Source organism: Helianthus annuus, chromosome 2 (assembly GCF_002127325.2).
Source record: "Helianthus annuus cultivar XRQ/B chromosome 2, HanXRQr2.0-SUNRISE, whole genome shotgun sequence".
Taxonomy (NCBI): domain Eukaryota; kingdom Viridiplantae; phylum Streptophyta; class Magnoliopsida; order Asterales; family Asteraceae; genus Helianthus; species Helianthus annuus.
In genome coordinates, this window is record NC_035434.2 from 3197104 (window position 1) to 3210080 (window position 12977).

The following is a 12977-nucleotide window of genomic DNA, read 5'->3' on the forward strand; positions in this document are numbered from 1 at the left end:
TAGGAAAAACACACTTTGTAGAGGAACCTCACCCTTGTTAAATAATAAGAAGTTTGGTGTTTTGCAAACTCTGAAATTATTTCCTAACTACGATCCTGATGTTTTAATTCCGCTTCAAATTTAATAAACACCGATACAACCGGCTTGTGCTCGCGGCGCCCGCTCCCGGGATGGGGTCGGGGGTTGCGACATGGCGTTTTTTGTGGAGGGTAAACGAGAGAGGATTTCGAGAGAAATGGAAAAAACAAACACTTTTTTTATTACACTCCGCAGACATTTGATCCAACTCTTCTCATACAGACGTTTACAGATGTGATCGGTAGAATGTAGACGTTTTACGTCTGAAGAAACAAACACTACATACATATATAAGTTTGTTTCAAAATTAAACCTTAAAAGATTCTTAAACTACAGCTGTCTAAAACACAAAGTTACATTTTCTCATTCGTCATTCGTATGTTGTTTCTTGATTTCTCGTGCACATTCACCAACACACACACACACACACTCACTCGAACAACCCAACCCAACACGACAAAACACTCCCAACACCAACTCCTCCTGTTTCTTTTCATCTTCCCCAACAGAATCCCCTTAGATTTTTGTATTCTGAAACACCCCAACCCACAAGAAGATGTTTCATTTTCTCAACAAAAATCAATTTCCCATCAAGAAGCATAAAAATTTCACTTAATTGCTAGGTTCTTCACCGGTCCCCATCTGGGTTTTGTGAGCGCACACAAGGTGTTTGTGAAATTGTCTCAAAGAACCAATCTCTGAAATACCTCACAAGGTGTTTAATTTTCCTTCTTTTTCTGATAATATCCACTTAATTGCAAAGTTCTTGACGCACACAGGGTGTTTGTGAAATTGTCTCAAAGAACAAATCTTTGATTAGCCCTAAAGATGCAGTCCAGGTTAGTGACAATGGAGGAAGGCGGCACCACAAACCCAATCAGAACAAATCAATCAAGGGTTTTTCCATCAAGATTACTTAGATCCATGTTGTTTCTTTTAGTTGCAGGCATTGTGCTTTCGGTTATTAGTATTCGAATGTATCGAAATCTTGGTGTTGGGAGTAGAGTTTCCGGAGCACTACAAGCTTGTTTTCAAGAGCCCATTAGTTTACACCACCTAATTATTAAGCCTCCAAGTTATAATAAGCATACAATGAATGACAGTGAATTGTTGTGGAGAGCTTCATTTGTTCCTCAGATTAAAGAATATCCGTTTAAACGAGTGCCTAAAATTGCGTTTATGTTCTTGGCAAGAGGGCCATTGCCATTGTCACCGTTGTGGGAGAAGTTTTTTGTAGGGAATGAAGGGCTTTATTCTATTTATGTTCATTCTTTGCCTCATTATGTTTCCAACTTTTCGACGTCTTCGGTGTTTTACGGGAAGCAAATTCCTAGTCAGGTTAGCCACATTTATGTTGTTGTTTTTGAGATTATTTAGTGGTGACCTCGTACTCTATAGGCCACGTCTGTCTGTACGTGGCGTATAGAGGCCTAGTTGTCCGGGAATCATGCTGCAAAAGTAAACCCAGTACGCCGCTTATAGTGCTATATGCAGCGTATATGGTCTAATTGATGTGTATAAGGTTGTTTCAGAATTAAACGTAACCATGTTTTGACTTTAATCTTTACTTACTTGAGTTTCTATGAAATTAGGATAGGAAGACTGAAAACAGATAATGGTTGAATGAATGTTATTATAAAAGTGTTAGGTTCAGATCTCTCTTTTCGTTCTCGTGTGTTGAAATTTGGAGATCATGTTATGTTTTTAGTCATTCCCTTTCATTTATAGGACTGTGTGTGGTATTATGACAACGAGATGGCAGTGTGAAACCGTTTGTCTGTCTGATAAAAAGACCAAAACATGTGCTCATGCTCATGGCTGAAATTATGGATGCTAAACTGAAGCTAATTGTTTTATATTTAAAAATACATAACTTGACAGGAGATGGCCACGTTGAAAATGAAAAGGTTTCACCACTTGGCTCATAACACTCCCAACTTACGAATTGTACCACGTCACTCCCAACTTATTTTCCTCTGGCATACCGAAACTAACTGACCCCTAACCCAGTTAGTTTTTTTTTTTTTTTTTTTTTTTGCTGATGTGGCACTTGTTTAGTGATGTGGCATCTGACGTTAAATGTTTACATGACGTGGCACTTGTTTAGTGATGTGGCATCTGACGTGTAGTTTTTTATGACATGGCATATGATGTGGCACTTGTTTAGTGATGTGGCAGCTGACGTCAGCTAACTAGGTTAGGGTTCAGTTAGTTTGCGAGTGCCAGAGGAAAATAAGTTGAAAGGTGGAACTGGTGTGGTACAATTCGTAAGTTGGGAGTGTTATCGGCCAAATGGTGAAAGTTGGGGTTATTTAAATCCAATATCCTGTATTATATTATATACTATCGAGACTAAAACTGCATCTTTTATTTAATTAATTGTACTTATTAAGAGTCTCTCGGGGGATTGAACTTGACATTTTCTATTATATATAAATAATTTGATTTTATTTTTTATTAGACGGTGGAATGGGGAAGAATGAGTATGTGCGATGCAGAACGACGCCTTTTAGCCAACGCGTTACTAGACATCTCAAACGAGTGGTTTGTACTATTATCAGAAGCCTGCATACCCCTTCATAATTTCAGCATTATTTATCGTTACATTTCAAGATCACGGTTCTCCTTCATGGGCGCGGTTGATGAGCTCGGCCCGTACGGCAGGGGTCGGTACGACATCAACATGTTACCAGAAGTCAACATTAGTCAATGGAGAAAAGGGTCTCAATGGTTCGAAACCAACCGAAAGCTTGCAGTCGATATCATCAAAGATACCAAATTTTACCCTAAGTTTAACCAGTTTTGTAGGCCCGCGTGCTATGTTGACGAACACTATTTCCCTACCATGCTAACGATTCAGTCTCCAAGTTTATTGGCGAACAGGAGTTTGACTTATGTTGACTGGTCGAGGGGCGGTGCTCACCCGGCTACATTTGGGAAGAATGATGTTTCAAACAACTTTTTCAAGAAAATACGCGAAGATCAAACATGCATATATAATAATCAACCGACTTCAGTTTGCTTTCTTTTTGCGAGAAAGTTTGCTCCTAGTGCTCTGGAAGCATTATTACAAAACTCCTTAGATTTTTTTGGCTATTAATTAATTAATTGAGATCAGTTGATGATTTTTGAATAGATGGGACCTTATTGAACAGCTTTTTATAGCTGAAGAATAATATTATTGTTATTCCTATTGATGTAGTATGAGAGTTGTACAACTATAATACAAATGAGAGTGTTTGTATTTATAAGAAACCTTTTTTCATCAAGTTTGTGGCAAAACCCATGGGCGGGTATCGGTTCGGTAACTTTTCTTTGCTGGTCAAGAGGGTCCGGTCGATAAATTTTCTTTGCAGGTCAAGAGGGTCCGATCAGATTGGACAGACCCACAGTGGTTTTGTTATATATACACTAGGGTTACTAACAGTGCTGCTGAAAGAATCGCTAGGCGCTGGTCGGCCGGTGGGGTATGGACTATCGATTAATCGGGATTGAGATTTTTATATGTAATCTTCAGTTATCTATATCTATACTATATATAATATACATATCCAAAGGACTTCTTAAAGTCATTGAGATTTCCTTAAAACACCCCTAAAGCATGATATACAAGTCTTTTAAGCATCAGAAAACTCCACATTCCACTTATACCCTTTCCCCTAAAATAAACACGCGGACACATCTAGGGTTTCACATCTCATCTCATTCTCCATCTGCTCTCTCTCTGGATTCAGATCTAGGGTTTTGATTTCAGAGGTAAAGATTGAATCATGAAGATTTCTCCCAGATCCGATTTTGGTCTCGCAGATCTGGTAAGTTTTGCTACTCACTTAGCCTAAGTTTCAGCAGATCTGATATTATAAATATAAATTCACCTTAGTTTCGCTCTCTTTACGGTCATTAATCATAATGTTACGAATCAAAAGATGTACCTCAGCTTCTGGACATCATCTTTACCAAGGTAGTTAGTTATTAAATGTTCATATGGCTGGCTGGCTGGCATTTCAAGTAATCATCCACAATTTGTGTGAATCATGAAGATTTCTCCCAGATCCGATTTTGGTCTCGTAGATCTGGTAAGTTTTGCTTCTCACTTTGCCCAAATTTCAGTAGATCTGAGATTATAAATATAAATTCACCTTAGTTTTGCTCTCTTTACAGTCATTAATCACTTTGCCCAAATTTCAGTAGATCTGAGATCTGAGATAATCTCACCAGTGCATGGATCAGTACACATTTGGAAAGCCCGAGCATTAAAAACCTGCAATTGCAAAGCTTGAGATGTATTAGCTTTTGGAAAGCTTGAGATGTATTCCTTTTTCTTAAACCTATACAGTCAAGACAAGTAAGGAACTTTTTTTTATTGTTTATGCCCTTTTCTTAAACCTATATCAATTGATCATCTTTTATTAATTAAAGTTTAATCATAAATATACAAAAATTAGTTCTTTTAAATCTACATCCGTGACTGAAATTCCATGGTTTATATCTATGTGGTTTGATGATTCATGTACTGCGCCAAATAGAACAGATTTTCTTGCTGATACATATAAAATGTGCATTTTATGTTTTTCGTATTTAGTAAGTTATTGGCACCAAGAATACATACAAACGAAACATTTAAGCTTGGTATAAACTACAACATTTTTCATATCATCTGCTGTTATAATTTAGAACCCTGTATTTGTTTATTTGGAGTAAAAATTTTACGTATTTTTATTTCGTCTAAGTTGATTTCAGATATTGAAGACAGTTTCAAGTTTGGCTTTATTGCTGCTGATAAAAGAAAAATAACTGCTACAACTTGGGTACCCATACTGGCAATTAGAATTACGTCGTGGTCACATACGAAAGGTTAAAAGGATAGGTAAAAAAGTAAGAATGGTTGACTTTGATTAGTGAAACTGAGCCATTTCAACTCACTAGACCTTGAAGTTGAACCCAACTATATTATTAATCTTGTTTTTTGAGGTAAATATCGAAATAACAAATACTTAAAGTTTTCTATTCTTTTTTATTTTTGAGGTAAATATTGAAATAACAAATATTTAAACTTTTCTATTTTTTTTTATTTTCTAGAGTAAATATGTTGGAGAGGAACAAGAGAGAGGAAGCTTGGAGAGGCTGGTTTGAATCTAATGGGCAAAACATCTACTTTTAGCATACAATGGAGGATTCTGATGTTCTTATGATTTGGCTTCGTGTGAGCAATGGTGGTTGCTTCGGAATCATGAAAAGGCAGCAAGCCTGCATCAAGTGGATGCATGTTTCTCTACAAGTGAAGTAAAGACTTGCAGCAGTTACTGAATACTGCAAGTCCTTTTCTTGTGATCTCAGGCAACGGCTGACATCTTAGTAGTGGTTTTATGTGCTTCAATACTATTTGGTGTCGCTCTAACCTGGCCCGACCCGTTTTAACTTTTGGAGGTATGATTAAACCTCAGATTACTTTCATCTTTTGTTTTTAATAAACACAGAAGACCTGCCCTTTTGTGACTTTTAGAAAGTCAAACCTGGTAATTCTCGTAAACTTGATACACATAGAGTAGTTTTGTAATCTTAATTATTTCTATCCTAATATAGTGGTTCGTAATTACCATATATATGTATAACAGATGAGTTATTTAATATCAATTTTGATTAAAAAGCAACTGCTCTTGAAAGTCAAAATTTGACCCATTTTTTCAAGAGGTTGCTATTGATGATTGAATTTGTTTAACTGTGATTGCAATTTGTTTGGTTTTATTCGAGGGCTAATTGAGAAGTTTAGCTCTAAACTATTTGTTATACTTTGAAAGATCACAATCATCTTCATACAAGATGGTTGTTTTATAATGTGCAAGTGAAACTTACCTATTATCGATATTATTGTATAATAAGAATAACGGATTTACATGAGTTTTTTTTTCCAAAATCGTGGTGATGGAAAAAATATTTACCAGTTTAGGTAATTTGAAATATTGACCAAAATTGGTGCTTTTTTATAGAGTTTATTCCTAAATTGTTTTTCATGGAGTTTATTCCTAAATTGTTTGGGGGTGTTTGGATTACGTGAAAAATGAGAGTTCATTTGGTGTATTTTAGTCTTTTTTTGATTCTCTTATTATGTACACCAAAAGTGTAATCCAACATATTCCTACTATTGTCATTATTTCCATCAAATAATGGTTTATACTTGATATATAGGATAGTAATGTCGTAATGTCGTATGGTGGTTTAGTTATATGATCAACTAAAGGCCATAATAATGTAAGATTATAACATACTCACTATGTTCCTCATGCAATTGTCAATGTGATATGTGAAAACGAACAAACATTATATACAATACATCATTGAAGGATTAATAAACTAACGGAAAATGGTTACCGTGTTATAAATTGTACCCTGTTGCATCGCGTTGGTTTCCTACTAGCATGCTCAGTGAACTCTCAGATTTACTAACTAATAATGATTTATTTTTATGATCACACACATAAGAAATCAAATACCCTTTCCTATTTTTTATCTCTAACTAACAAGTGTTGCGTTTTCCGTTGCATCGCGAATTTGGTTTTGGTTATGACTAAAAACCGAACCGCCCCGTACATAGCCCTAAACTCACCAACCTAAGTGATATATTTCCCGCCGCATCGCGCGGGTGAATGACTAGTATATATATATATATATAGGACAAAGATCCGTTAGGAACCACCCTTTATTGCGAGAACCAGTGTGAACACAAACAGTAATACCTAAAAAAATCTAAAAAACACCCAAAAAATTTTTATTTTTATTTTTTTTCTATTTTTTATATAAAAATCGCTACTTTTAGTATCCAAAAAAAAATTTTTTTTTGGCTACTAAAAGTAGCGATTTGAACATAAAAAATAGTAAAAAAATAAAAAAAAATTTAGATTTTTTTTAGATTTTTTTTTATTTTTTTAGATTTTTTAGGTTTTTTGGGGGGTTTAGATTTTAGCATTTTAGCTTGGGGGTGGGGGGGGGGGGTGGTTTAGGTTTTTGGGGGGTGGGGGAGAGGGGTTTAGGTTTTTGGGGTGGGGGGGGGTTAGGTTTTTTTTAGGTTTTTTGAGGGTTTTAGTTTTTAGCATTTAGCTTGGGGGAGGGGGGTTAGGTTTTTTTTGGAGGGGGGGGGGGGTTAGGTTTTTTTTAGGTTTTAGTTTTTAGCATTTAGCTTGGGGGGGTGGGGGTTTAGGTTTGGGGGGGGGGTGGGGGTGGGGGTTAGGTTTTTTTAGGGTTTTTTTAAGTTTTTTTTAGCTATTTTAGCTTGTGTTCACATTGGTTCTCGCGGTTCTCGCAATAAAGGTGGTTCTCGCATGAACCTTACCCTATATATATATATATATATATATGCTCACATTTTTATGTGTAATTTTTTAGCAAAACAAGGTTTAACTCCTCATTGGCTCATTTTTTAAGTAGACAAGATTAATCATCAAAATTTACATGGTTTGACCAAAATTTGGCCAGAATTTGTTTGGCACTGTTCATTTTTGACCGATCGGTACTGTCTAAGACCGTTGTTGACCGTCTAACGATTAATTGGTCGATTAGAGGAAAATTACTTGGTCAACCTTGGACTAACGGTGACTAATTGGATGGTAGTCAGGATTTTTACAACCATGAAAAACTAATATAGTTGTATTTCTTGAATAATTTTATATATAGACCAGGGTTAGTACCTCGTCAAATAAACCCATTTACATAACGGCGGCATATGTAACGAGTGTGTTTATGGTTAATTTAACAAATATGTGAGTATACCAAAATTAAATTAAATGAATTGAGTTTTGTTCACAAGCAGCATTTATTGGCTCCAAATTGCAACATCCAAACATCTCCTTAGTCAACAACATTATTTATTATTTACAACTTTAAAGTAGTCTCCTTGTTAGCATAATAAGAATGACAGAGACTTGAAGAAAACAACACTTTATAGTTCGTCCTTGTGCTCGGGTCGGGATGTTGACTTTGACTTTGACTTTGACTTTGAAGCAGGTAGGTATGATACACCAAGAGAAGAGTTGCATGCATGCATGCATTGCAGCACCACAATGGGGAATGCAGCGATTCCAGTTTTTGGGTTTTTTATTTTTCATTCCAATAAAATAGAAACAGCCTTGGTAAAACGAAAAATCCTCTGCTGTGCTCCTCCTGTTAATGGTGACATTTCTTTAACATTATTATTGGGCCTTTGGAACAACTTATGCAAGCCAGCCAGCCAGCCCACATCGTTTATGGTGGCCGGTGGTTTATCTTTTGAAGCACAGTTGCATTACATCCTACAATCACCTGTTTATAATAATTATTATATAAACATTTACATTTTACGCCCTTGAGCCATTTACTTGTGGTTGGCCCTTAAAACATGGTATAATTATATTTTATTTTCACAACAAGAAATGAATCAAATATGTGAAGACATTTATAACTCCTCCTAAATAAATTGTATTACTCAATATTGTTTGTCTTGCCATCATCATCATAATTAATTAATGTAGTAAATAATAAAAAGAGAAACAAAATTCAGGTGAGTTTAGAAAACTGCTGCATATATGTTTTATCCCGGCCAAACCCATTTACGTAATTTAAATAACCCAAATGTTTTATCTTGTTGTCACATCATAAAAGTTGTTGTATCAACATTCTTTAGTTTAGTTGACCTGTTGTTACTTACAGGTTAAAAGATCCCCTCCCCATGCAGAAAACTTACCTGAGCAGAATCAACAAGAGGATCAGCAGCACCAAACATGCCGGCGGCCATTTGATTTCCTAATCATAAAAGTCACACACTTTTATTATCAAGTTTCACAATCCCAGTTGTCGATCGATATGCCCGGTTTGAAACTTTAAACCAGCCGTGTGTGTGTGTGTGTGTCGTGTTGTGCTGAAACCAAACCCACCCTTAACATTGAAAATGCTCTTACCTAGCTAGGGTGGTGACCCGAGTGACACTAGTGTTAAGTCGTGATGAGGTAGCATACATACATACATGCAGAGAAACACAAACTTGTACACGAAGAAGATAAAGACCAACTTCTCTTTTATAATAAAACGCTATAAGTCTTCTAATATGATTGATCCTATCCTACCACTGAGCTTCTAAGGACTTCGGCCCCCTTCTAACGATCGAGTGGAGTTCTTTATATATATATATTGAAGAGGTATGGTCCCAATTCCCTGCCTACATGGCAGGGACCACACCACCTTTTGTGCACACAAGGCTTCCATGTCATCAAGACCTTCTAGAAGCTTCCAGAAGATGTCTAGGCGGTCCATAGCTGGCATCAAAGATGCTCTATCCGACATAAAGGACAACACGTGTAACCATACGCAGAATGCCACATAGGCCTGCGACAAATCAGGGAGCAGGGCTGACGACGCCAGTACGAGGTCTCCAGCGTGGACAAACGCAACGACGCCACGTGTACCACTACACCCGCCGTGACAGAGCAGACCAAGAGGATATTCCCCTTGGTCGGACAGCTGGCACGCGCCCACAGCTGGCACAGCTGCTCCTTCCTTCTTCACCCTCCGGCTATAAATAGGACCCTTCATCATTCAGGTTCAGGATCTGGGCTCTCTTTACTCACTCTATACACACACTGTTTCATTCATTTCAGAGCAGTACTTATTCTCACGCCGGAGCCTGGTTAAGAGGGAAAACCTCCCTTTCCCCTCTTAACGAGACTAACGGTGTTTACTGTTTTGCAGATCTCGAGCCTTTGATACGAGCAAGAGAAGAGGTTGAACCCTATAAGTGAAACGACCCCCTTGGTTATCCTTGGTGTTAACCATTGTTTCAACATTGGCGCCATCCGCTTTTTTGCAAGACCACTCTCACCTCTTTTTCTCTTTTAGAAAACACTCGTGAAAATGGCAGACCAGAATCATTCACACCCAGCTGACGGAGAAATCTCTTCTTTTGAACTCGTTTCGGACACGGCACACGTCCAACGCAGTCAAAGGAACGAGACCATCCAAGAAGGCCAGCCGAACAACGAGTTTCCGTCCATTTTTGGAAGTGCGTCCAGGGCTGCTAGCCAGACCACAACTGGACCCATTTTCCAAACACCAACAAGAATTATCACTCAGACCACAAACGGGGCTGCTCTCCAACCTCCAACGGGGATGTTACATCAAACCCTACCGCCGATGCAGACTGTAAGCCATGGGCCAGGCCCTTCGGCACCATCGGAACAAGCACAACTCAACTACTCTGCACTTTTAGGGCTACCCGAAGGAAAAACTCTGGCTTCCTGGTATGCCGAACAGATGGCGTCTATAAACCTTGTCTATACGCAGCTCAGCGCACAACAAGCCTTGCTCCAAGCACAGGCTAACCAATCAGCGTTTGTAACTCCACAACCAAGGTCTCTGAGTACACACACGGCTCAGCAGACAAACGCGTGGAACTTGCGACCAGAAAGAGAACCAGTGCAACAGGTCAGAAGACCCAGCATACAAGACACGCGCGATACCTATGCTGAAACAGAGAGCAACTTCGTCCAAACTTCCAATCAGCAACGAAGGCCGATCCAAACCCGCTTGGGCGCACGAAACATGAATACAGAATGGGAAGAGGAGGAAGACGACCCAACGTACAAGGCAGAGTCCACAGTGTTTAGCAGACTTCCTCCAGAGCATGAGGCTTACAAACCAACCAAGCGCGCGGGGTACAACCCCAAAGCAGAACACGACTTCACTTTGAGCTATCGTCCTGAGGACATGGCTGAAAATTCAAAATTTATTCCATAAATCGCGTGCGCAGCCATCGACAAAACAAAGTTACCGCACAACGTAGGTAAATACAATGGGTTGACGGACCCAGATGATCACCTCCAGGCGTTCAAAGGCGCAGGAGCAACAGGTGGTTGGAACCTACCAACATGGTGTCACTTGTTTGCTCAAACTTTCGTTGGGGCGGCACGCATCTGGTTCGATAATTTACCAGCTGGAAAAATCAAATCATGGGTCGACTTCCGAGAAAAATTCTTAGCACACTTTTCTCAACAGCGAAGACACGCCAGAGACCCAGGTGATTGTCTGAACATATACCGAAAAGACTACGAAAGCGTAGAGGATTTTATTACGAGGTACAACAAAGAATGTCTGGAAATTGGAGACATACCGGAAAAGATGATGCGCGCACACTTCATGCGAGCAGTCAAATGCGACGATCTGGTTAAAAGAATCAAAGGGCGCGACGGAGGACCCAAAGACTGGGAAACCTTCATTGAAGCAGCCAAAACCATTGCGCAGACAGATAGGCAACTGACCGGTGACGATCACCGTCAGCGCACACACAACCATCACGATCGAAACAACCGAAGGGGTAGAAATCAACCCTGGAGGGCCTCTGGGAACAGAGAAAGAAGCCCCCCACGGGACGACGCACGCCATACGATCAATCAGATAGCCCATCGAAAAGAAGTAAAGCGCGAAAATAGAGAAAAGCAGTGGACTCCACTAACTAAAACACCTTCCGAAGTCTTAGCTACAGAGAACCATCAATTCAAACCACCTTTGCAAATGCGCAACAAAAGGGGTCAGGACCCAAATCTCTTCTGTGAATTCCACAAAGACACGGGCCACATGACCGATGATTGCTTCAGCTTAAAACAAGAAATCGAAAGAGCTCTAAGAGACGGCAAGCTCGGTCACTTAGTCAAAGGAGGAAAGCGCGATTACCGCCAGATACAACGAAGAGACGAAGGTCCAGACAACAAGAAGCTCAGAAAGCTAGAAACTCATATGGTGCAAGGAGGACCACGGCGACCAAGAAAAAATTACAACAAACGCGCGCAGGATGATTCATGGCGCGAGAAGCAAGTAGTATTCCCAGTTGTCAGGGGAGGTCCAAGAGAAAAGCGGCCAATAGTCATTCCAGGGGTAATCGGCCACTACCAAACAGATTACATCTTTATTGATCCCGGAAGCACCGCAGACATCATATATGAACAGTGCTTCAATCAATTCGACCAAGAGGATAAGGCGCGCCTGGAACCAGTTGACTACCCACTAACTGGATTCTGCAATGAGGCCGTCTTTCCCCTGGGACAAATATCTTTCCCAGTATTACTTTCTGACGGGAGAAATTCAAGAACTGAAGAAGTCACATTTATGGTGCTACCGGCACACTCAAGACATGACATCCTCTTAGGACGAGAGTCCCAAGGAGATTTCAGCATGATCTGTTCCGCACCACATTCTGCCATAGGCTTTCCAACCGAAACAGGCGTTGCGTTGATATACGCAAGCAAGGAAGTGCTAGCAACAGACGAAATCAGGCCGACAAAAGCAAGCAAGCCCGCACCACGCAGAGAGGCAGAAAAATGGGTATTGAATAGCGCATACCCGGAACAAACGGTCACTCTGGGGCCCGCAATGTCTGACCTAACGCGTGCGGCGCTAAAGAAATTACTGCATGACAACATGGACGTGTTCGCCTGGACTCCGGCCGATATGGTTGGTGTTCCACGGCATATTGCGGAACACCGATTAAATGTCTCAGAGGACGCGAAGCCAGTAGTGCATGCCAAACGACACCTGGGGGACATCAAACATGATGCAATGAAGGAACAAGTGTTAGAACTGCTAAACGCAGGAATCATCAGAGAGGTCCGGTACCAAACGTGGGTGGCAAGCCCAGTCATGGTGAAGAAACCGAATGGTAGTTGGCGAATGTGCGTCGACTACCAAACGTGGGTTGCAGCAGCTCAGGTCTAAAGTTTGTAAACAGCTAGCTAGGTGCAGCTTGACCTGACATCAAAACCCGACCAACAACACTAATTATTATTTTGTTGATCGAATTTATAGAGAAAAAAAAAAAAAAGTGCTCATTCTCCAAATTGCATTATTAGTCTAATAAGAAAGAAAGAAACTAACAACATTATTAT

At 39.6% G+C, this 12977-nt stretch overlaps 1 protein-coding gene across 12 annotated transcripts; it reads left to right on the forward strand.

Annotated features, from left to right (window-relative positions):
• Positions 1-455: 455 nt before the first annotated feature.
• Positions 456-8342, forward strand: LOC110908625 (glycosyltransferase BC10). Of its 12 annotated transcripts, XM_035983600.1 has the most exons (7): positions 457-1416; positions 2540-3890; positions 4005-4154; positions 4240-4423; positions 4819-5049; positions 5158-5505; positions 8077-8342. In XM_035983600.1, the coding sequence occupies exons 1-2, from the start codon at positions 907-909 to the stop codon at positions 3176-3178; spliced, it is 1149 nt and encodes a 382-aa protein (XP_035839493.1). In that variant the 5' UTR covers positions 457-906; the 3' UTR covers positions 3179-3890; positions 4005-4154; positions 4240-4423; positions 4819-5049; positions 5158-5505; positions 8077-8342. The 12 variants fall into 12 exon arrangements, with proteins under 12 accessions (XP_035839503.1, XP_035839493.1, XP_035839492.1 ...); XM_035983599.1 differs by having other exon boundaries at positions 2540-4154; positions 4270-4423; positions 8074-8342; XM_035983598.1 differs by having other exon boundaries at positions 2540-4154; positions 4270-4423.
• Positions 8343-12977: the final 4635 nt, after the last annotated feature.

Bases quoted from the DNA above. Each gene is read 5' to 3' on its own strand.
- LOC110908625 (XM_035983610.1), top strand. From the start codon at position 907: ATGCAGTCCAGGTTAGTGACAATGGAGGAAGGCGGCACCACAAACCCA. The intron at 1,417-2,539 runs GTTAGCCACATT...ATTTTTTATTAG, and splicing joins GGAAGCAAATTCCTAGTCAG to ACGGTGGAATGGGGAAGAAT.